The 25285-nt window shown below is 34.4% G+C and overlaps 2 protein-coding genes across 2 annotated transcripts; both read left to right on the forward strand.

Annotated features, from left to right (window-relative positions):
* The first annotated feature begins 9 nt into the window (after positions 1-9).
* Positions 10-5817, forward strand: LOC124355076 (nuclear pore membrane glycoprotein 210-like). The gene is made up of 4 exons (XM_046806005.1): positions 10-266; positions 1490-1696; positions 3847-4033; positions 5679-5817. Exons 1-3 carry the CDS (start codon positions 54-56, stop codon positions 3967-3969), a joined length of 543 nt encoding a protein of 180 aa, XP_046661961.1. The 5' UTR covers positions 10-53; the 3' UTR covers positions 3970-4033; positions 5679-5817.
* A 323-nt stretch (positions 5818-6140) lies between these two features.
* On the forward strand, positions 6141-24182 carry LOC124355910 (nuclear pore membrane glycoprotein 210-like). Its single transcript, XM_046807062.1, has 7 exons — positions 6141-6311; positions 8107-8365; positions 9730-9959; positions 10730-10894; positions 19376-19526; positions 23131-23182; positions 24146-24182. Exons 1-7 carry the CDS (start codon positions 6141-6143, stop codon positions 24180-24182), a joined length of 1065 nt encoding a protein of 354 aa, XP_046663018.1.
* The last annotated feature ends 1103 nt before the right edge of the window (positions 24183-25285 follow it).

Genomic DNA, 25285 nt, shown 5'->3' on the forward strand with positions numbered 1-25285 from the left:
TGAGAACAACTTGTTTTATATTGTGATAGGTGCCAGACAGAGACAGGCTGTCTATGAGAGTGGTGGCTCTGAAGCCAGGCAGAGTGACAATCCACCTCAATGTGATGATGAAGGCCACCAAGTATGGCTCAGTTGTGGATTTCTCAGATCATCTGGACTTGGAGATATTCGAGGAGCTGAGAGTTGTCAAACCACTTCACTACAAGGCCTCTACACTGTTAGTGGCACCCTTCACTCACACGTATCTCCGCACCAATAAGGATTCGGTTTGTATTCCAGACTAAGTATTTTAATGTTTTTAAGTTCCAGGTTGTACATTTAATTAACTTATTTATGTTATTTAAAAATATATATATATTTAAAAATACACTCAGGTTATATATAATTGCCCATCCTTGATAATCCTGTAACCATAATGTTATATTCATTCACCATTCTTGTTTTCATAAACATAATAAAATGAAATGCTGAGTCCTAGTGACAGAATAATAATTTTTAAAATTTAAAGTAATAAAAACGCTGCGTTATGTGATCAAATACAACACAGAGTGATGTGAAAGAAAAAACTCATATGAGTAAACATAATGTGAAGTAGAACTTTGTGTGTACCGGTGTTAAAAAAATATTATTGTAATGTAACATTTAAAACAAGCCAAGTTCCTGAATTGCATCTAAGCATTTTATGCAATTTTTATAATCAACACACATTGCTGGTCCTAACCACAGTCTTTTCTGGTAACCATTACAAAAGATTATTATATATATTACTTAGCAGAAAATTTTGAAAAAATAGTACATTTGATTCAAGCATGTAGAAATAAGACAGATTTGCAAACTTGTAATCTAAATAAACTGTCTGTGCAATGTACCACATACTAATAAGCCCTTATTTAAAAACAGCAAAATGCCATTTCAACCTCAGGAGCAACCTTTTTGTACCTATGGGTCTTATCTTCAACATAGTATTGGCTAAAAGGGCCGCTAATATTCAGGTTTACCTGAAGAGGGGTGTGTGGTGGAAGAGAATGTTCAGTGCACGGGGTAAAAGTCATGTTGATCCAAGAACAAAGGCAACTCAGGTTACGTTTTTAGCCGTGATTAATACAACTTTGACCACTAGCACAGTTACACACTGCTTACTATACATAAGCATCTTTTATTAGTTATTATTCTGGTCAAGGGCTAAGCCAATGATGATGTAAATGTTAAATGATAGCATTGCACTGAGCACATGATATTGTCATTGGTCTCATATTATAGTTAGTATAAAATATCCTATCTAATAATCCACTTGTCTAAAAAGCAAGTTAAAAATCATACAATAGACAAGATATTTTTAGAAATAAAGTAAATATTTACATGTATAAATCCATTGATTTTAATGGGAAATAGCTCTTTTGTTCATGCACACAAATTTTGTTAATCATAAACATTTTTGTTAAAGAAAATTTTTGAAGAGCTTTCTGTTTTAATAACAAGTTTTGTTTAGGTGAGTGAGGTGAAATACAGTGTGATGGGCTCTCCAGAGGCAGGCTGGAGCATCACTCAGAACACTGCACTGACAAGCAACACGCCTGTTGTGACAGTGAACCGTGCAGGTCTGGTCATGTCACATGGTGCATTAGGTTCAGCCACTGTGCTCGTCAACTCTGTGGAGGAGTTTGGGCTCAGGCAAACTTTACCAGTAAACATTGAGGTGAGTTTACCCCTAGGTGAGTGAGATGAAATACAGTGTGATGGGCTCTCCAGAGGTAGGCTGGAGCATCAGTCAGAACACTGCACTGACAAGCAACACGCCTGTTGTGACAGTGAACCGTGCAGGCCTGGTCATGTCACATGGTGCATTAGGTTCAGCCACTGTGCTCGTCAACGCTGTGGAGGAGTTTGAGCTCGGACAGACTTTACCAGTAAACATTGAGGTGAGTTTACCCCTAGGTGAGTGGGGTGAAATACAGTGTGATGGGCTCTCCAGAGGCAGGCTGGAGCATCACTCAGAACACTGCACTGACAAGCAACACGCCTGTTGTGACAGTGAACCGTGCAGGTCTGGTCATGTCACATGGTGCATTAGGTTCAGCCACTGTGCTCGCCAACTCTGTGGAGGAGTTTGGGCTCAGACAGACTTTACCAGTAAACATTGAGGTGAGTTTACCCCTAGGTGAGTGGGGTGAAATACAGTGTGATGGGCTCTCCAGAGGCAGGCTGGAGCATCACTCAGAACACTGCACTGACAAGCAACACGTCTGTTATGACAGTGAACCGTGCAGGTCTGGTCATGTCACATGGTGCATTAGGTTCAGCCACTGTGCTCGTCAACTCTGTGGAGGAGTTGTGGGCTCGGACAGACTTTACCAGTAAACATTGAGGTGAGTTTACCCCTAGGTGAGTGGGGTGAAATACAGTGTGATGGGCTCTCCAGAGGCAGGCTGGAGCATCACTCAGAACACTGCACTGACAAGCAACACGCCTGTTGTGACAGTGAAACCGTGCAGGTCTGGTCATGTCACATGGTGCATTAGGTTCAGCCACTGTGTTCGCCACCTCTGTGGAGGAGTTTGGGCTCAGGCAGACTTTACCAGTAAACATTGAAGTGAGTTTATCTTTAGGGTGCTATGTTGCTTGTAATGTTTCATTTCCAAAAGACCCAGGTTCAAATCATTTTGGTTTGCAAGATTTTATTAAAAATGTCATACATTTATTATTCTGGATAGCATGCCAACTTTTGTTTAGTTTATTTACTTTAGGAATCCTTCAGCAAGGATTTTAATAACTTAACCACATAATTTATGATTTTGTCATGTACTGATAGTGGCTGCTACAAATTTAGTGATGTGGCTATATTGAATTGAAACAGTATAAATAGTTTGAAATCAGATAAGGACATTAAGACACTGATTGTATAAATTTAGCATAAAAATGATTATAAACCACATACACCACATTTATGGATCTAATTGTGGTTATAGAGTAATCGGAGATGTAATTCTTTTATTACATACTTGTTTTATATATATTTGATGTTCCAAATTGTTCTTATGGGGTAAAATTGAAGGTCGTTTCACTATGAGCGGCTCTTGAAAGCTTAATGCATCTTATTAGACATTAAGGGGTTTCATTTGAAATAATTTTGAAATGGAGCATATTGTTACATACACTGAGAATTATACTCAATTTTTATTAATTTCTTCACTTAATTGCCCTAGCTGGGCTTCACAGTAATGTGTCTGATGTGAGCTTCAGTAAACATTGTCACATTTTATAATTTAAAATTATGTAGCTGGGTTTAAATTTGTATATAAAATCAGTACTGTAATATCCCAACTTTGTAAAATTTTCATATCTTTTAAACTAAATTTAAACTTGTAATAATTCAAAATTTTTATTTGTTATTCAAATCTCAAAGATTATTTTAATTTTATTCAATACAAAAACTGGGTCCAAGTAAATTCTCTACATGAATGTAATTTTCAATGTATGGGATTTTTAAGAGTTAAAATAAATCATATCATTATCGAAATTCACCAGATAATTGTTAGTTACTTTATACTATTATACCTAAAATTATACAGGAATAAATCTATTTTGTTTCCCATACATTTGTAGAATTATAATTATTTTAAAACATATTGGTAAATTATGGTTACAAATGAAGTGGGAGTTTGTAAAGATTAAAAGAATGAGTTGATTGGTTACAAGTAATTAATTTCACAAAATCATGGAGAATTGCAAAACTTTACTGAGCAATTTTAAATTTAAAAAATTGTATATTCATACAAAAAGTGGAAACTAACATAGCATGTGCCTGAAATATTTGCCATCAATTAGAACCTTTTTTGTGTTATGTAGGTGAAGCCTGTTTCATTATATAATGCTGAACGTGAAGACCAAGCTGCACCTGGGTCCCAGCAAAGTTATCTCTGCTCTCCCCCGAGGCATGGACCTAGACTTGGTCGTCACATACCACGATGATACTGGAGATGTGTTCGCAGCCACACGGACAGACATTAATGTGCAACAGAACAGAATCGATAATGTGAGTAGCAGTTGGTGTGAGCAAATCCAGAAATTTTGAAATATGAATCCAAAATTAGAAATCAGAAATTTATTGTCACGTAACATTACATAATTGTAGTAGATAATATCTATAATGAATAGGTAACTCGTCGATATAATTTAAAACATACTTATCTTAAAAAAAAATTATAAACATAATTAATAATTTATTGATAAATAATCTATATCATCCCTTAAAAAATTAATTCCTTGAATTTCAAATCTTAATAGTATTTTACTACCTAAGAATTATTTAAACAAAACCATAACCATTCCAATTTCTGTCACTCTTATGTCTTTGGAGACCGCTCTCTTATGGATAATTACTTGATATTATGTAATAGGGTTTACATGTGTGCCTTTAATCTGCTAATAATTTGGGCATCTATTTCTGTCACTTATAATGTTTGAACAATTAAAAATCACCCTTTAGTCATGATAAAAATATTTAGCGATCAGTAGTTTGAATATTGCCGATCAGCAGTCGTCAGCAAATCGATGGCAGTAAATAAAAAAAAATACTAACTGAAAGCAAAATATTATTTACGAAAGTACGATAATTTTGGTAGTTAGGGTTATACAGTTACAGTTTTTATAACACAGTATGGAAAAAACACATTTTAACAGACTGTGTAATTTTTGTACTGCCGATCAGCCAATCATAATGTTGTGAATCTCTGCAGATTTGATTATTGAATCCCATTGATCATTTTCAAATCCGAATCTTGAAAATTCAGTTGATTCAAAATTGGGGATTCGGCTTCGACACATGGTAGTGAGTACCTGAGATATCTGGTCATATATTGTACAAGGTAATTGGCAAATAGATAGTTTTTCTTATTTCATATCTGAATTTTGTTTCAAAACAAACATCAGCTAAGAAGTATTGATATGACAGTTTAAGTTGAGTTTATTCTTTATACTACTATCCTTTTTAAATTATTCCAAATGGTTTCTGTAAATGAGTGTTGTAACACAAAGTAGTCATTATAAACTTATTTTAATGACTAAGATTAAATATATATTAAAATTACTTATAACTTTATATATGCTTTAAATAGTACAATAATTTTGGTGTAAACATTAAATTTTTGCTTAAAAATTTAAAACATCCATCAATCAACAGTTTTACAATAAATGGTTTTGATAAGTATAATACTTGTGATTCTTTTTTTTTGTTATAGTATATTAGTATTAATTTTGAACACATAGTAGCCTTTATGAAATCTGTGTACCACTACCAGAAGAAGAGCAGTATGTAATTAAAGAAACTGATGGATGGATGTGAAAAATTATGAAGCAACTAGTGTGTGTTTGCCATTATAATTCAGTCTGTGTTAGCTGCTCTAAATGATTTTTGTTCAATATCTCAAGCTGCAGTAACATGACCACAATGTTGGAATCATCATCACCAAGGCATTGTGATTCTTCTATAAAAAGTTTTGTACTTGAAAAATGTTAAAACTCAATAATTTAAAAAAAATGCATATCAGTGTTTAATAATTTTTATCTGTAAATGTCCTGTACTACTAATTAATGGTTCATAAATTTAAATTAAAATATTTTATAAAATTGATTCATAAAATAGTTTGTTAAATTTCGCATTAAATGTGATGGTATTGTAGGTGAAAGTCGTGCGTGGAGAAGTGAATGGTACCCTTCTTGTCAAGCTAGTTAACTATGGTTCAACAGTGTTGAAGGTCTGGGACAAAATCACACCCAAAGTGTCTCAAGATTATGTCAAGTTTCGAGTTGATCACCTCATCACCCCAACCAAGGTAAGTGTCATGCAATTACCTCCGTTCTCTTGGAAATGTTAAAAAGTTACAATAGTATAAGAAGAACATATCTGAACTTTTATTAAGATATAGGATTTTAAATTTTGTTTGTGCTCATATTTCGGAATATATGCAGAACATATGTTTGCTTTCGTGTACTATGCATTACCACATCACCTTACAATGTCTGTTATTGATTATTTGCTTACAAAGTATCAACATTTCCCAGTAACAAAGATGGTTTTTGTTTGTCCTGACAGACAGAGCTGACAGTGGGTGATGTGGCATGTTTCTCAATGCCGTTGCTGGATGCCAGAGGAGAGCCTGGCCAGTGGACCTCTGCCAGTCCTGACGTGTTACTCATGGAGTCCCCTGCGGGGGTGGCTCGAGCACTGCGGCCCGGGCAGGGCTCTGGTCAAGTATGCTCTCTCTGACACTATCACCACATCGACACTTGTGCAGGTCTTCCCGGTACAAGCAGTAAGTGGTATCCATTCATGATCCTGCACCTCACTTTACAAGTGCATTCCCACTGCCAACTCATTTAGTATGTATAAACCATTAGAATATACACATTAAGATTAATTAAGGTCAGATGTTAACCTCTTTATCAATAATAGTCAGGCCAACAATAGATTATCGAATTAATCCTCCTTATTACAAATAATACAGAAATGTGGTTGAAAAGATCAAAACTAATAAACATCAAATAGAGGGGTAAGCAGAATTCAGTGGGGTTTATTTTAGAGATTATTTTTAAAAGAAAAAAGGTAATAATAAACCTTAACAATCGTATAATTCTAACGCACAGTGCACATGTATGCATTAGCTCATAGTTTAGCCCACAGTGCACATGTATCCATTAGCTCATAGTAATCTGACTGATCAGACAGATATAAACAGTGGTTTAAACTAAACAGTGCTTGATGTGTTGAAGATTGAACTTGTATTGGCTCAAAAAAATTCAAACTTTTATGATATTTTATTATTTGTTGAAAGTCTATAAAATTTAGGATATTATAAAACAGAGAAAGTTATTTGTACAGGACTTTTCACATAATTTTGTGATGTGAATTTTTGTATTTCACTTTTACAAACCTAATTTCCTAAATCCTATTTTCAAATTAAAAAGGTATAGGTAACTGAGTTTGAATGTTAACTACAAACTAATTAGTGGCGGTAAAATTACAGGAGTTACAGCTTATTTATTGTAATTTTCAGACATATAAAGCAAATTATTTTTGTTTACAAATAATAATTTCAAGTTTTTATATGGGTAAAAACGAAATAACATACCGGTTTTTGACTCTTTTCAACCAAACTGTAACTTTGAAAATTCATAACTAAAAACCTTGTGACACTAACACACACCAAATTTTTACTTCTATTTTTGAATATGTACGTTTTTAATTTTAAAGTTAAATGAAAAAAGTTGTCAGTCAAATTATCATTTTTAAAGTCATCCTGACATTAACCAACACACTGTCGAGGGCGGTGTTGCAGTAATCATGCGCAGCCCGCTCTCGCCTTTGACTATAAGAGGAAGCCTTATTAAGAATGATGAATTTTGCTTAACTACATCAATAATTGGTCAAGATAAAAACTAGCAATTCACGAAGAAATTACAGTACTAACAGTTTTGGTATCTAATTAGTAAGTACACTCATTTTGGTTCAACATGAAGAGTTAGAAGGTAAAAAGTAGATAAGTGTTTTGCCTTGGGGCTCACTCTGGCTCTTGGTGGCCCTGATTAATTTTGTGTTATATCTAGTGTTATTTTCAGCCGTTTTAGTATGACTGTATGAATAGTACAGGTAAGGCCTTTATTTTGTTGGTTAAAGTCTTACACAAGGTTTAGCACTGGATACAGTGCTGTTTAACAAATTATTTAATCCCAAATGTATATTTTATAAATTATTGACCTCAATTCTCGGAAAAGGAAACACAGAGAAAATTAATTAGGATTAAATATAAGACATCTCTTTAAAGAAAATAAGCCAATGTTATATTTTTAGTTTAAAATAATCAGTATACGGAATCAACAAGTCTACCAAAAGGAGAAAACTGGTTATTGTTTATTTCTTTTACTCTGTTACCTCTTGACTTATTTCATATACCTTAATCAGAGCTCCATTAAGACTATTCTTGCTGTTTCCTCAATTATTGTCTTAACCTTTGCGACCCAGATCCTTTTAAAACTGCCAATTTACAAATGCACTTTTCTAGATATTTTCACATTTAAACTCAGTGGATAATACTTAATATGCTCTGATAGATCGTGTTCCTGTCTCTCAATGGACGCAACCTGACCAACTGGGGATCGTTCTCTGTCCCACTATTACTAATGAGTGAACATGATAGTATAGAGAAGTCTACCAACCTGCTAGCTCATGACAACCATTGTCCATCCAGTTCCTTCGCCCCTCTACCCCAGCAGCTGCCGTTCGACTGTGAAATACGCTTCAACAGCCCCATGACTCCCGTGGATATCCACCATGTATTCCATGTTCAGCCCAGCTTCTCCATACAGACTGGTGAGTGAAATTTTCTGTCTCTTGGGTGTTAATGTATTCGTAATAATCCAAGATTAACGTCAACACATAAGCGAGCATGACCACTTTAAAGGTACGCTTGTACAAGCCAGGAGTAACAAAGAACTGATAACTCTCAACTGTGACATACGGCACTCCTGGCATGTGCAATCGTATCTTGAAAGTAGCCATACTCGTTTATGCGTTGATGGATTTCTTTGAAAAAAGTACCGTTTGATATATACAGGGTATTCACAAAAGGGCGTCACAAACTTCTGTGGCTGATAGTACTCATCATTTCAAACTAATAATGTCATATAAACATAGGTTGAGAAATGTCTCGTGTAGCCGCTAGCCACCATTTTGTATTTTTTATAAAAATATCTCTAAAAATAGTTTATTTAAAGAAACCAAATTTGGCACATAGGTTTGAATAGATCGAATAGAAATATATTGAAATAAATAAGTATATTTTTTCTTAAATATTAACATAATGACATCTGTTTAAATATTTTCAAAGTCAAATAACAAAATAACCAGTATAATGGTTATACAAAAATTACTATACACAAACTATTTGAGCCATTTTATTACCAAACATGTCACAGTTGAGAGGTATCCGTTGTTTATTGCTCCTGGCTTATGCAAATGTATTTTTAAAGTGGTCATGCTTTCTTATGCATAGATGGATTTCGTTGAAACAAGTACCGTTAGAATTGTAATAAAATTGCTCAAATAGTTAGTGTCTAGTAGATTTCTTATGCATAGATGGATTTCGTTGAAACAAGTACCGTTAGAATTGTAATAAAATTGCTCAAATAGTTAGTGTCTAGTAGATTTCTTATGCATAGATGGATTTCGTTGAAACAAGTACCGTTAGAATTGTAATAAAATTGCTCAAATAGTTAGTGTCTAGTAGATTTCTTATAACTAAACTGGTTTTATTGTTATTTGACTTTTAAAATTTTCAACAGACAGAAATTTGTTAACATTAAAGGAAAAACACAATTACTTTTGTTATTTTCCTTTTATCTATTCAAACAGTGCCAAAGTTGGTTTCTTTAGTTTAACTAGTTTTAGAGATAATTTCTCTATAAAAAATACAAAATAGTGGCTAGCGGTTTTTTTTTAAACGAGACATTTTCTCGTCCTATGTTTGTATAAAATTCTTCGTTTGAAATCATGAACACTATCACCCATAGAAGTTTGTGAACACTCTGTATATTTCATGTTCAGATTTAGAGTTTGTGGAGTTTATGTTAAATTCTCTTGAAAAAAATACTCGGGTGTGTGATAAATTAAATTATTGTTCTCTGCCCAGTTCTGTTATGATTGGTCGATAATTAAAAAGCATGTGTTCATCACAGGTTTGTACTCATGCCACTTTGAAGCCCTCAACTCTCTGTCTCCAAATACCAGTGTTTTGACATCAAACGTGACTTTGCGAGCCATCAGTGACAACCTGGTCTCTGAACCACTGGTCATACCTTTCCTGCCTTCTGTCTTCCTGCCATCTAAAGAGTTGTTACTGTCTGACAAGCTGAGTTGGATCATGCTTCCTGTCATCGGGATTCCACAAGTACTCTCCCACATTCAGGTGAGAGTCACTTACAGAAAATGTAATGTTCATAAGTACAGTTGGCTTTTATGTAACAAATATGATTGTCTGGATCAACTAAGGCGTAACAACAAAGAAATTAGCATACTCAATTTGCTCACAACAAATTCTGGATGAGAAAATTGCTCAACTGAAAATGGATGTGAAAGCCTATGGATTTGAGGTTGAGTAGACTTTGGTAACATTAAAATACCAACGTTTTTATAAGTGATATTCAATTACAGTCCTACACTATATATTGCTTTACATAAAGAATGAAGAATTTGTTGTTAGGCTGTTGTAAGTTTTGCATTTACCTATGATACATAATTAGTAATTATTCTGTAATTTTGCCATTGCTCGAAAATTACAAGAGCTGTTTTCTCTTAGGAGGCCTGATTTGGAAGTTTTTTCCTGAAATCAACATGGAATTTAAACTTTAAATCAAAGTATAAAAATGAATAACAAAAATAGATATGCTGCACATAGAATTTATCTTGAATATAATTTAACTTCTTGATGATTTTTGCTCTCCCAAGTCTCAACTACAAAAATGCTTTTCTTCTAAACATAATTTTTCCCCCCAAACTAGAATAGGTTCTCTTTTAAGATTTATGAACTATTTTAAATGTGTCACAGCTCCATCTAGGTTCCAATTAGGGCTCATTTTCCTTGTTTAGAAGTGCTGTAACATTTATCTAGACTGTAAAATCCAGCTTTATGTTTATGGTGAATTATGATCCCTTAATACTAGATATTAACTTCTGCAGGTATTCTCAAGTAATGAGTTAATCATGTCAGTGGCCGAAGCGAAAAGACCTGACGCAACCACTGTTATGTTCCAAGTGACCATCCTCTCTCTTGCCCCCACCACCCAGGGTGAGCGACAGCTCTACGTCTACGTCTACTCTCCCCTCACTGGCCAGAACATTACAGTGAGTGATCCTAACTATCTTTCACTATGTAGAGAATCTTATTAACTGTCAAGAATATAGTAAGTTATAACTTTAATTATTCAGTATTACATTGTTGATGTACCAAATTGTAATAAATGTATGTTATCAGTGATCATCAGCTAATTATAGACTGGCGAATAATCTCTTGAGTTCTTATACAATACAATACAATAATTCTTTATATACAGTATCATCAAGATACGTAACGGTGTCAATAACATTAATTTTGATAGTGAACACAGTTGTAATTATTTTAGTTCATGAATTTTGCATGTCGTCTCTTCATTGTTGTGCAGCCTCAAAAAATTCTTTCATAGAATAGAGAGGTCTTGACTTGAGCCAGTTGAGAAGTCCTGCTGCCAATGATTTCCTTCCGAGAGCTTTTAAAGATGTGGGTAGAGCGTTGTACAGCTAACGTCCGATGTATGATGGTTTTCTCTGGAACTGGGCAGTACGATGGGATGGCAGAACGTAGTTGGTGGCATTCCGGGTGTTGTGGGTGTGGATATTTTCCCCTCTTGGTAAGTCGCATTTAAGTGTCTCTAGTATGACAGTTTGAATGTAAAGGGCTATAACAGTGAGAATCCCTAGAGATTCAAATGCCTCCCTACAGCTGTCCAGTGGTTGCAAGTTGGCCAAGGCACGAATGGCTTTCTTCTGTAGTAACAGAATCCGATTTAGGTTGCTTTCTGAAGTCCCCCCAGACCGTTATGCCATAGCGGATATGTGATTTCCATCATCGAATAGTAGGCTGATTTTGCAGCTATCAATCCACCTACCCAGTGTATTCTCTTGATTACATAGACTCCCGGAACTAAGTTTTCTGCAGAGGCTATCTATGTGGCTAGTCCATGTGAGGCCGTCATCAAGTGTCACACCTAATAATTTTGTTTCTTCCTCTGAAGTAACACCTGGTAAGTTCAATGCTGGCTCTGCAAGTCGACTGAAGTTTATGTGAACTGTCTTTGAAGCATTTAACACCAGGTCATTATGGTTGGTGTAGTTAATTACTTTTTCAAGTGTGGATAGAGAGTCATGGATAAGCCCTTGTGCACTGTCATTTTTCAGAAGGACTGTAGTGTCGTCAGCATACATTACACATTTTGAGTTACTATTAGTTTTTATGATATCTGGAAAATCATTCACAAACAAGATAAATAAAACTGGGCCCAGGACGGATCCTTGCGGGACTCCTCTTGTAACTGGCTGGGGGTTAGACTTACATATATACTTTGTTCCTTTTAACATTTTTTGGACTTCAACTATCTGTGTGCGCCCTTTGAGGTAACTGGCAAACCATGCATTTTCTTTGTCTTTTACTCCTAAAACTTCAAGTTTTTTTAATATTTGTTCATGACCCAGACAATCAAAAGCCTTGCTGTAGTCAAGAAGGATCGCTGAGACATGTTTGCGGGCGTCCAACTGATCAATGACGAATTCAATAATACTTGTGAGAGCACTAGCAGTGGATTTTCCTTTCAGGAACCCATGTTGATCTTCGCTCAAGAGTTTGTTCATGTTTAAGATAGGCTAGTAGTTGGGTTAAGACAATCTTCTCAATGATTTTAGAAAAAGGTGAGATCAGTGATATAGGCCGAAAGTTTTTTATTTCAGTGAGTAACCCTTTTTTATGTAGAGGGTAGATTTTTGAGACTTTAAGAGCAGTTGGAAATAGGCTGTAAGCAAAAGATTTATTGATTATGCTTGCAATAGGAACGGCAAGTTGTTGAGCGCAGTGCTTAACCATTTTTTGCTGGTACCTACCTCGTCAATCCCAAAAGAGAGCTTGGGCCTCAAGGAAGCTGTTGCATCTTTGACATCTTTGGAAGAAACATGTCTAAATCTAAAAGGGGTGGAGTGGTTGATTGAGGGTCGTTGAGTACTGTCAGATATATCATGTTCAGGTCTCTGTTTTAAAGGTTTTCTCCAGCTATTTGAGAGAAATATTTGTTAAACTCATTGGCTATGGTTTCAGGATCCTTTTCTAGTTTACCGTCTAGCAGGATTTCAAGTTTGTGATCTCGAGGCTGTTTGCTGGGTCTCTCTGCATTAATTACTTGCCATATAGCTCTTGGTTTATTTTGTGCTTGGGTTATATGTTGAGAGGTGGCACTGCGTTTTATTGCCCTAAGCCTCAAATCATATACATTCTTTTCTGGATCATCAATTCTTTAACTTTTTGATCACCACTGGTTTGGTACTGGTGCATAGCCGCAAGGTATTCAGATCTGTACCGATCAGCAAGTTGATCACAAAATAATCTAGGATTAGTTCTCCCTTTTGATTGTGATTTTTTCAAAGGGCATGTGCCATCAAGAGCTCTTCTTACTGTTTGATAGAAATTTTGGTATGCTTGATCTGCGTTTAATGCCAGGTAAACGTCTTGCCAGTTTTTCTTCGTTTAAGAGGTCTTCTAAACTTTAAGAAAATATTTAACTCATAATCCTTTATTTTAGGCAATTGTAAATTTATCATTGATTACCAGCGTTACACAAATGATTGTAACTTAATTTGAGGTTAAGAGCTTATTAATAGTTTTACAATATGTTAATAATCTTATTGTGAATGTATAAAATAACAAATCCAATTATCATTCTTGTTATATTAAATAGTTTTATTAATTAATTAGTTTTAGTAGTATTAGTTCCTTTAATAATTTTGAGTGCATGTAGAAAATGAACTATCTTTCGGGTTGAGAAAACATTTTGTTTATATCAGTGGGGATTTAAAATACCCAGAAAAAATCTCATGAGAAAAATCTCATCTCAGATTAAGTTAAGCCTTGAGAAAGGGGCTGTCTCCTATCGAGATCCACAAGGAAGAATCTCAAAGTCAAGTCCCTTCGAAAGAAGGGGAGTCCAGCTCTGAACCAGTCAAAGCAGGCACGGGGTATCACACCCTTATTGAGGCTAGCAAGAACCTCTGACAGTTAGGGAATGAACCCCACCAACTCCAACAGTCATCTTCCGCAGTAGAATAGACCTATCGAATTTCCCTTGCACCCCAGATTATTAAGATGAGGAGAAAACCACTTAGGGAGCTTTACAGATTTTAGCCTTTTAATTTGGTATATGATTTTTCATACCACGATTAATAGCAACATTAAAATCCTTAATCTAATGTATATGTATAGTGTCTTTAATGTTTTTAATTTTTTATGCATTATATGCATACTACAGCTAGAGGGCCACTCTTATCTCAGAACTGATTAGCTCAGTGGTAAAGTCTGGCTTTAGTGAGTGAGTGGATCCGAGGTCAATTCCCAGCTAGACTCTTAACTTTTTGCAGCCAACATATTTATTCATTAAAGAATTACTTTTATTTTTAATAGAAAAAAAAATTTTTTTTTTTTTCATTAATTTTTTATTATTTATTATTATTTATTAATTTATTAATTTTTAACTAAGAACATTAAATTACATTAGATTACTCAGTGTCAGCACTACTACACCAGCCAGCTTATCTACTGTGTACTGCAGCTGTTTTGACATATATCACAAACCCTACGATGTCTAAGTACCCCTGTGGCATCTGTAACATTGGAGTGAAATACCAAGCTATCCGCTGCTCTGGACTCTGCAATTTGTGGTATCACTCACGATGTCTAAATTGGCCGGAAAAAAAACTAAAAAAACCTGACCCCTGAAGAAACCATATCTTGGATATGTGAAAAGTGTAAACATAGCTCAGAATCTCCTAATATTAACATAGAAGAGCTTGAAACCAAAATTCAAGACCTCTCTGAAACTAATAATCTGGACCATGAAACGTCTCTATCTATCGCTGCAGAAGTTGGAAATGCCCTGTTATATGAAAATAAAATACTTAAAGAAAAACTTCATCAAGAAAAACTGAGAAAATCTGAGTATCAACTAGAACTGGAAGACAAACTAATAGCAGCAGAAGAAGTAACCCACGACCTCTCCGCTGAAAATATCAAATTACAAGAAGAAATAGATTTTCTGAAAAATAAGCTATACGCTGAACAAAATCATAAACAAGAACTGATTGAGCAAACTGAAATAGAAAAAACACAGTTTCTGTGATCAAATAAATAACCTATCCTCACAGAACTTGAATCTCATTACTCAAAATAGCCAACTTGAAGAGCAAGTAAAAACAAGAAAAAATCTAACTTTATCTTACTAAAGGAACAAATATACGACCTTACAAATAACATGACAAACCTCAAAAAAGAACTTGAATTAAAATCCAATTTGTTAAACAACATGTCAGAAAACTGTGAAGAACTTGCAGAAAAACTTTCTGAACAAGCCAGAACGGCCCATGAACATCTAAAGAGTTTCCTAAAGGCTTCTAAGACAGCTCTTAATAGTACCAGACTTTATGCTACTAATAATGACATTCCAGATAAAACCCTACTTTTACACAGTCTGACGCCCAGTGTGACAGGGAGAACCAGTCAAACTCCGACACAAAAACTGACCCACGAACTGACCGAGAGAGACAGCCAAACTCTGACACAAAAACTGGGTTACGAAATGACCTGGAGAAACAGACAAACTCCAACCAAAAAACTGAGCCATGAATTGACTGAGAGAGACAGTCAAACTTTGACACACAAACTGAGTCATAGTAATGACTGGATCCGTAGACAAGATGCCATTTAATAAAAGGAAACAGCCTTCTAAAAGAAGTGATAAGAGGAATTTTTTCAGCGTCTCCCTTCAGGTCGCAAAAAGTGCACGGATATCCAGCAAGAAACACTGCACTCTAACTGGCAAATCCAGCACAGATCAATCAGAAAACCCAAAATTTGAACTCAGTAAAACACCACCCCTACATGCAAAAATAAAACCTATAAATCAAAGTACTGAAGAATTTTTTGCACAAAATATTAACTTCTACTGCCAGGTTATGGGTAAAAATAATGACCTTGAACCAGTTATCAGCAGGACAAACACTCCAACTACATCACCTAATTCCTCAACACTTCAACTGCAGCCTTTTTTTAGTAATAAAACCCACTATCGAACAAACAACCTAAATAAAAAATCTCTCTCTATACTCCATCAAAACACAGACCGGATTGCAAACAAAATTGACAGGATAAACGCTCTCCTATACACGCATAAGGCTGACGTAGTAATTCTAACTGAACATGGTCAAAAAAAGAAACAATGCTCAACACAAGAATAATTGGTTACTCCTTGCTAACAGAATATAGCAGAGAAAATCACCTAAAGGGAGGAGTTGCAATCTTCATTAAAGATCACCTAAAAAACAATAGCACAGCTCTTAACATCCAGCACTTCTCGATTGAACTCACATGCGAAATGACTGCCATAAATCTTAAAATAGGTAAAAGTCTATTCACGATCATAGGGGTTTACAGGACAAAAAGTAATCTTGAGACCGGTCTTGAAGCAATATCTGATGCTTTGGAAACCATACAGACACACAGACATCAAGTCATCTTAATGGGGGACATAAATATTGACTCTCTTAACAGAAATCATGACTCTACTTTATTGACTGAAACCTTAACCAGCTACAACTTATATAGGCTAGACCTCCCACCTACCAGAATTACTCCAACATCAAGGACGTCAATTGACTGTGTATGCAGCAACATCCCAGAAGACAACCTAAAGGTAGAAGTAATTGAAACAGGAATTTCAGACCACACAGGGCAAATATGCACTATAAATCATACCTCACCCTCCCCTATGAACCACACTATAGCAGAAAGAAGAAATATGAGCGAAGAAAATCTGATGTCTCTAAAAGAACTCTTAAACCAGCAAAACTGGACAGAGGTCTATAATACCCGACGAAGCTGATGAAGCCTATGCTAAATTTAGTAGCACCCTTCTTACCGCCGCCCTTAACGAAGCATGTCCAAAAATAAAATCAAGACAAGGAAGAAGGAAAAAGAATTATGCTCTGTCTGACCCCACAGCATACCAGTTGAAAAAGGACTTCCTCAAAGCACAAAACATCTATAATACTACAGGTAGGGAGGAACATAGGCAAACTGCCATATTATTAAAGAAGGAATACGATCTCCAACTACGTCTCTTGAGGAAACAAAACACAATAGCAACAATTGCAACGGCTGAAAAGAAAACAAAATCAATATGGAATTTTATTAATCTAGAAAGAAAAGTAAAATCAGACAACAGTGCCTTAACACATCTCAACATAAATGGAAACATAGTATCTGAACCATTGGAAATGGTAGACCACTTAAACACCTACTTTATTAATGCAGCCGATCAAACAATAGCAAGTAAAAACCCAAATACTAAACCACTTAACAGAACCAATCCCACAGGGAAATATTCCCAACTTAATCCTAAGCCCAACTGATCCAGAGGAAATTTCCAAAATTATCAATGAACTTAAACCAAAAACTTCCTCAGGTTATGATGAAGTCTCCTCTAGGCTATTAAAAATTGTGTAAAGACGACCTTATAGAGCCTTTAGTTCATATTGCTAACAAATCATTCTCTACTGGAACCTTTCCATCAGCTTTGAAACTTTCAAGAGTGTATCCAAAACACAAACAAGGATGTACAGCACAACCATCTAATTATAGACCGATATCCTTAATTCCAACCATATCAAAAGTTTTTGAAAAAATAGTTCTATCTCGTCTTTTAAAACACCTAACAAACAATCAACTTCTGACAAAATACCAACATGGTTTTATGCCTTGAAAATCCACAACCACTGCTTTGATTAGTCTGGTGGAATTCATCATTGACCAACAGGAAGAAGGAAATACAACTACTGCTATTCTGCTTGACTATAGTAAAGCTTTTGATTGTCTTGACCACAAACATCTCCTTAAAAAGCTGTCATCACTAGGAATTCGGGGAACAACAAAAGAGTGGTTTAAAAGCTATTTAACAGACCGAAAACAACTGGTGGAGATAAAACACTATAACAATGGAAAACTAGAATTAGTAAGATCACATCCGAAGAAGATCACAAGAGGAGTCCCTCAAGGTTCGGTTCTAGGCCCTGTTCTGTACATACTCTTTACAAACGACTTTCCTAAACTCCTTGAGCTCTATTGCAACTGTTTAATGTACGCAGATGATACAGTGTTATTACTTGGCAGAGAAAACACAGAACAACTAGAAATTGATTCCTTCACAGCCATAAATATGGCAATCCAATACTGCCACAATAATGACCTTGTCCTCAATGAAAAGAAAAACAAAACAACTAGTACTAGGAAGAAACAGAGAAGTTGTCACACGAATACCAGAACTTGATGAAGTTAGCTCCACCAAATACCTTGGAGTTACAATTGACGAAGACTTATCGTGGACACAACACATCAACTTACTCTGCAAGAAACTTAGCACAGGACTGTATGTGCTGAGAAGAGTGAGAAGTATAAGTGACACCACACAACTACCAAGACTGCATACTATGCACTCTTTGAGTCACACATACGCTATGGAATAGCTGTATGGGGAGGAACAACTAACACTAACCTACAACGTGTCTTCCTAAAACAAAAAAGAGCAATCAGAATTCTAGGGAACCTTCAACCAAGAGAAACATGCAGAGACACTTTCAAGAGCCTGAAGATCCTCACAGTCATAAGCATCTACATTCTAGAAGTTGTGACTTATATACACATCAAGGCGCCAGACGCGGCAAGAAATGGAGCACAGATCCACCACTATAACACCAGGCACGCAACCAACTACTGCCTTCCTGTGCATCATCTTAGTAGGACTGAGAAGAAACCCAGCTACACTGGCGCCAAAATGTGGAACTCTCTACCAGAAGACCTTAAGAAGACAGAAGTACAAAAGTTTCCACGCCGCCTGAAGAGTTGGCTTCAGGACCGACCCTTCTACAGCCTAGCAGAGTTCTATAACTGGAAACAACATTTCAACTAGCACTAACTTGAAATTATTTTACCACTTTGATAGAGCATTCTAACACAAACTTTGACATGTCCATTTTTAACTCCAACTTGTTTCATTTTGTATCGTCAATGTTAACTTTAGATTTTTTTCATTCTATTTCATATGTACATTTTTCTCTGTAGAAGTTTCATATGCAGCCAGATTGTATTCATTTAACACTGCTTTATTTTTAATGTTTAACAGTTTTAAACATTTGTGTCAAGTAATAATCACTGTTCATGTAACATTACATGTTTTATAATATGTTAATTAATGTTCTACACTGTAATAGTTAGTAACTTTGTATTTGACGCCATTACTAATCTTAACGATTATGTAAATAAAGAAATTTTGAATCTTGAATCTATGTTTGCAGGAAGGATAACCAATACTGCAGCAAATGTATTATATAAGTTACAAACATTCTATCTAAAAAATCTTGTGACAACTGTTAAGTTTATTTAAATTAATCTGTATACAAACTAGCAGTCCAAATTACCTGATAACATTTATGTAATTTTTAATGTTTCTAAAGGCAAAGTGTAATTGATGACTGTAACTACAGGTACCTGTGCTTCTGAATGTGAGAGGAGGGACGATATCAGCTCCTTGTATTGTCCAACCGGCTGCCATCTGGTACACTTACCTGGAGTCTTTGTGGGGCACAGCGACTTCTCTCATCTCCATCTTTGTCATCATCGTTGTCCTCTGGTATTGTAAGTATTATAACAAATCATTTCTTCGTCATCAGATTGAAAGTACTAGAGCCAATTTAAATATTTTACAAAGAAGTGGCTGGCAAGAAATATCATACTTCAATCTACTATAAGTCTAAGAATCAAAAGCCTATCAATTAAATCAAAAGGTGTATAAATTACAAAACATTTGTAATTTATATTTTTCATGTTATGTTTTAAAAATAAAATAAATATGAAAGCTAGAATGAAGTAAAATATAATATTATTATAATAATATTTGAATAATAATATAATATTATTATTAAAGAATATTATTTGTTTTATTGTGTGGCATCAATGAACAGGGGTGAACCTCCTCTCACAATACATGTACTTTTATTGTACTATAAATTCTAGATTAGTGCTAGTATATTTTCGAAGATAAAACAATGTAGACAGAAGCAGAAAAACTGTACTAATTTGTTTTGTTACTACTTATTACATTAAAAAACAAAATACTGTGTTATGTAAAGTATATGCTTTATTACTAAATACCTCTAAACAACTTATACAGTTTACCATAACACTGTGAATTTTTGTTTAAAATTATTATTGAGCAAACTGAATAGTTAAAATTGAGTGTTACTGCTGCCAATGATCCTTTAGCCATTGGGGAAGACACCTGCACTGGTTACATGGTCTATGTTAAGCCGCTCTTTATTGTTATGGCCTGTTGTAGTTCTTAACATATCCGACAGATATCGTTGTCATAGTCTTTACTACTGTTTTATTTAAATTTTTTCTCGAGGGAAAGATCGTTACCTCCGCACGTAGTCCTTAAAGGGCCTTTGTACCTCCCATACTTATGTTTGTGCCCTCAAAATGTGAGTCTTTTACAGAAGCCAATCAAATTTGAAGGCTTCTGTTCTCTGATGTCTTGGGGCCCTTAGGAATGTTTTCCTACTTGTAGATATGTCAGGACAGTTTTAGCCCTATGTATTCCACTGATTCTTCTGCTTCTCCACGGAGTCTGCATTCGTCAGTCTGACTAAGACCCACCTTCACAAGATATTTTCTAAGGTGGCCATGTCCTGTCAACATCCCTAATATAAATCTTATATCCTCCTTACTTTGTTCTAGGAGAGCTGTTCATCCTTTAGCATTAGGAGAGATGACGTTTTAGATTGTCTTAGTCCTGAGGCCCTACTCCAGTTTAAGTACTCCCTTTTTTCCCAATCTTTTATGAGAGCTTTACTTTAGGAGAAAACTGCTCCACAGCCTGGCTCAGGCCTTACCATAAGGGATTCTGTGCCTATTTTAGCAACAGTATATGCTTTTTCATTTTTGGCACCCAACCGAGTGTAACTCTGTTCTTCTTTGCCAGTTCCACTATAACATTCTTACATTCCCACACTGCTTTCGAGTTAAACAAGCAGGCATCAAGTGCCCTACTTCAGCCTGGCTGTCAGAAAGGATTAAGTATTCTGCTCCTTTTGGCCTCATTTGTATGAGTCTTCTGGCGCATGATTCTATTGCGCAAAGATGAGGCAATTTTGGCCAAAAGAGGCTTTTTTGGTCAAAAGGTTCTTATTGTACAAAAAAAAAGCTATACGAATCATAACTGGCTCTAATCCGCGTGATCACTGTCAACCTCTTTTTAGGCAATTAAACATTTTAACTGTTGTAAAATTTGTATATTTTTGATGTATTAATGGTAATAAAGAAAAATCTGTATCTTTATACACAAAGAAATGCCATACACTCTCATAATACACGAAACCAAGAAAGAATTGAGCTGCCTAGATTAAGACTTTCAAAATCAATGAATTACCATAAAAACATGGGAATAAGGCTTTTCAATAAGTTACCAGTTTCTTGGAAAAATTTAAACCATCCTAAATTTTCAGAGAGATTACATGAATGGCTTGTAAATAATCCACTGTACAACCTAGAAGAATATTTTTTAATTTAATTTTAACACTTAGTCTAGATTGTGTATAGGCTAGTGAGTACTATTGCTTAATAGGATTAAGTTTTTTAAAACACTATTGTGACAAATCAGTCAACTAATAGTTTCTAATATTGACGATGTCTATTGCTTGTTATGTGACTTGCCGAAGGATAAATAAATGTCTTTATTATTGTCTTTATTTCTGCTTGGAAGACAGTAGCATGTTTTTCCCAGGGGCACTGCTAAGTTAACTCTTGGTCCATATATACAAAATCCTGTCCTAAAGTCAAGGTGTGATCCATCTGTGTAAAACTTCTTTAATAGGGTAGGCCTCCTTTTACTCCTTTTTTCAATAGAGATTAGACATGGTTTTCAAAAGATATTTCTTAATCATACTTTCTGATATGTTATCATTTCAGCCTCTTTACTGATTCCTTTACCAAGAAGAAAACACATTTAATTTTGTTTGTTACTTGCAGCATTGAATTAACCACTTGTTTGTTAGAACGTTTCATCATTGTATTCGTTTGTTAGCTGCTAAATGCGAGGTTAGGTGTGTTGTTTAGTTATGAGATTGATTGTAATAGGTGTAAAAACTGCAGGATTCTGTTATTGCGTTGTTGTTAGACAGTGATTACAAGTGCAATCAGTGATAGTGATGGAAGTGTGGAAGACGTAATTATTTCCTGTGCTTAAAAACCGTTTGCAGATTCATGGTTGTGTGAGGATGAAGACCTTAAATGTCAAGATGAAGGTTATTTTGATTATCTTCCAATTTTATACAGTTTGTTTAATTAATTATAAAGTAATTTTGTGTACAGTGTAATAAAAAAACTCCATTTGTTAGGAAAAAAGAAGTTTGAATAAATGTCGAGCAAAATCATAAAAAAAAATGTTCAAAATATTTTCTTTTATTTTTATAAATATTTTATTTTTCAAAGTATTATTTTAGATATATGCATGAAAGTTTTTATTTAAGTATAAAACATTGTCATTTCTTATTTAAAGTATGTTAAAATTTGTTCAAAAGTAAAAAATAATAAAATTGTTTTTTTTTCAAAAATTTTAATTGGTATTTAGTATATTCAGTGAAGATTTTTACTGTAAAAACAGTGGTAAAAAATTAATCTTTTTTCTTTGTGGTTTTTGTTTTTAAAAGCCTTAACCAAAGTCTTGCATTTTTTCCCAATTTAATTGCTGCTACCAGTACTGCAGTGGCCTCAGTAAATACTTCTTCAATGGTTTTAAATCTATTGACCAACCGAGAATTTCAGATTGTTGATAAATACTAGCAATAAACACAAACGCATGTCTGAGTTGGAGATAGCAAGATTATATCCTATCTTAACCAAATCACCCAATAAAATACCTAGTTCTTAAAACTGTTAAATTCATTATTTACTCATTCTCTACTTTATTTCATTTCCTCAGTCCGATGTAAATGGCTCGTGGTTTCAAGAAGAACAAGGCTGAAAGTGTTGTGGGTTTTGTAAATTTGTTGAGCACTTAATTTTTTTTTTGTAATTTATAGTTTTATACGCATTTGATGTGAAGTCGAACAATTCTGTATTTGAAGTGAAGTTGAAAAACTATTTTTAATTAGTTGATAAATTATGATAAACAGTTGTATAGGCTCTATTATTATGAAACTAACTCACACTTGTTTAATAACCATCACACATTTTTTTTCAGCAAATATATTCAATTGGACCAGACTAATGTACCCCCCGCCTTCGGTTTTATGGTGAGTCATAGTACTACAAAATATAGTCATAGTTCTTATTTGTTTATGTTTTTCTAGTTGTTTATGTATTTGTTGTCCTAGAATATCGTAATTTATAGATTATGAAATGCAGAATTTTTACCATGTCATAAAAAAAGTATTGCAGAACTTTCTTGAAAATCTCATTTAAGGACCTGAGAGAAAGTGTCATACTGACTTTATGATATACTGTGTAAGAAGTTTACTTTTCTTCGTGTAAACAAGAGTATTTTCTGTTGATGAGAAGTTTTAAGAGCAAAATAATAATGTGTTTCTCGAATAAAAGTAAGTCCATTTAGCATCAGTTGCCGTGAGGTTAAAATTTATTGTAATGATTTTTGATGTTTTGTTTTATGTGAACTCGACTCCAGTGTACAAATCTGATAGATGTGTGTAACTGACCACCACATCTGTCCTGTTTTCATCAATGTTTAAATACATCACGTTTACTGATGTAAAGTCTTGGTGATGAATGACGTATTTTCTATCTTTTTTCCCTGCTTGACAAAATTGTTTTTATCACTGTTAGTCACCAAGATTGTAATCGGTTTTCAGTAAAAGTTTGTTATTCTTGGTATAATCAATGTAGTTTCCAGGGTATCAGTGTAGTCTATGTAGGCTTCTGCCGTGTAATTACTTTATCTTCCAAGATTTTGTTGGAAGAGTTGCAGTGTTTTGGAATGATCCTCAAGAAAATATTTGACATTTCCACTAACTTTACTAAAAAAAAGAGGAAATTATACTTAAGACATTGATTCTTATTTTAACAGTTTTTTAACAAGATCTAAACCTAAAGATGCTGTGTAAAAATTGAGTATACTATACGTTATGGCCGTATCTTTTTATAGATTTTTGGCACTTTTTAATTGAAGAAAGATGACTTTTGTGTATGAATTATTATTAAATAAAACAATTTAATGATCATATCATTATTGTGTGTTCCAGCTACAAGCACACCAAACACTACACCAATATATCGTAATGGATCACCACAACTGTCCGAACACCGGTCTTTCCTCTACCGACAGCCGTTCTCAGACACAGAACCTGTCTACGGTGACCCGAATCTGTCTCACTCTCCTGAGGTTACACGGAGAACTCGGAGATAGTTTGTCCTGTCATTCTGTGCCTTAACAACAGATATGTCAACATTGTAGTTGTTGTACTTATACTGTATAGACTGTGTTCACTGATAGTTTTATCGTAGTTATGTACATTTTAATCCTCTGCACCCTTAATAGGTCACAATTTTGTTTTGGTCCACTATGTGTTATACAAATGTCAAAATTTGCAAAATGGACTGTATTTTGATTTAAAATTATAAACTACTTCATATTTAAAAGTTTTAAACATTTAATAAGCCAAATTCCTGCAACCTCTTTGGCGACTAGTTAATGGTTAGATTATATAGTTTTGCTAAAAAGTAATATCAAATCATGTAAAATTTTTTAGATATCTGATAATAAATTAAAATTACGCAATGTACCAGTTTGCGATTTTACGGAACTAATTGCCAAACATTCAACATTATTGGGTTACTAAGTTTTAAACCACAAAAGGGTGAAATGCGTGCAGCGGATTAAAATTAGTATTATTTTTGTAAGCTTTCTTTTAGTGTAAATAAAGATTTATGTGTTCATTTTAGTCAACGACTCACGTAACTTTTGAGACATGAATATCTAGTAATATAATGTATATGGTAACCTTAAAAGTTATTAATATTTATCAGATTTCATTTGTGTAACAAGTATGACTTAGTGATAAGATAAAACAAATACAAACAATTTTGCTAGTCCAAGAATTTAACATGTTCTCTACATTGTTTTGTGAACTGGTTGTGAAAAAATCTAAAATTGGTTGTTTGGCTTTAAGAGGTTGTACAACTTCTTAAAAAGTGTAGGTTTAGGCACTATTTTTATCTATTAACGGAGATGTTACTGTTATTTATTTATTTTTATTGATGTGTTGTAAATATTGCCAAAGCAATCTAGTAGGTTACCACATAATTAAAACATTCAGCTCTTATGATGTAACTGAGGTGTAAGGTTGGAGGAATTAATTAATTGCATTGCAATTTAAATTTGT

This window comes from Homalodisca vitripennis, chromosome 2, assembly GCF_021130785.1.
Source record: "Homalodisca vitripennis isolate AUS2020 chromosome 2, UT_GWSS_2.1, whole genome shotgun sequence".
Lineage (NCBI taxonomy): Eukaryota > Metazoa > Arthropoda > Insecta > Hemiptera > Cicadellidae > Homalodisca > Homalodisca vitripennis.

Coding starts and splice junctions, on each gene's coding strand:
- LOC124355076 (XM_046806005.1), top strand. CDS start 54: ATGAGAGTGGTGGCTCTGAAGCCAGGCAGAGTGACAATCCACCTCAAT. Junction 267..1,489: donor TCCGCACCAATAAGGATTCG/GTTTGTATTCCA, acceptor AGTTTTGTTTAG/GTGAGTGAGGTGAAATACAG. Junction 1,697..3,846: donor CTTTACCAGTAAACATTGAG/GTGAGTTTACCC, acceptor TGTGTTATGTAG/GTGAAGCCTGTTTCATTATA.
- LOC124355910 (XM_046807062.1), top strand. CDS start 6,141: ATGCCAGAGGAGAGCCTGGCCAGTGGACCTCTGCCAGTCCTGACGTGT. Junction 6,312..8,106: donor AGGTCTTCCCGGTACAAGCA/GTAAGTGGTATC, acceptor ATGCTCTGATAG/ATCGTGTTCCTGTCTCTCAA. Junction 8,366..9,729: donor CAGCTTCTCCATACAGACTG/GTGAGTGAAATT, acceptor TGTTCATCACAG/GTTTGTACTCATGCCACTTT.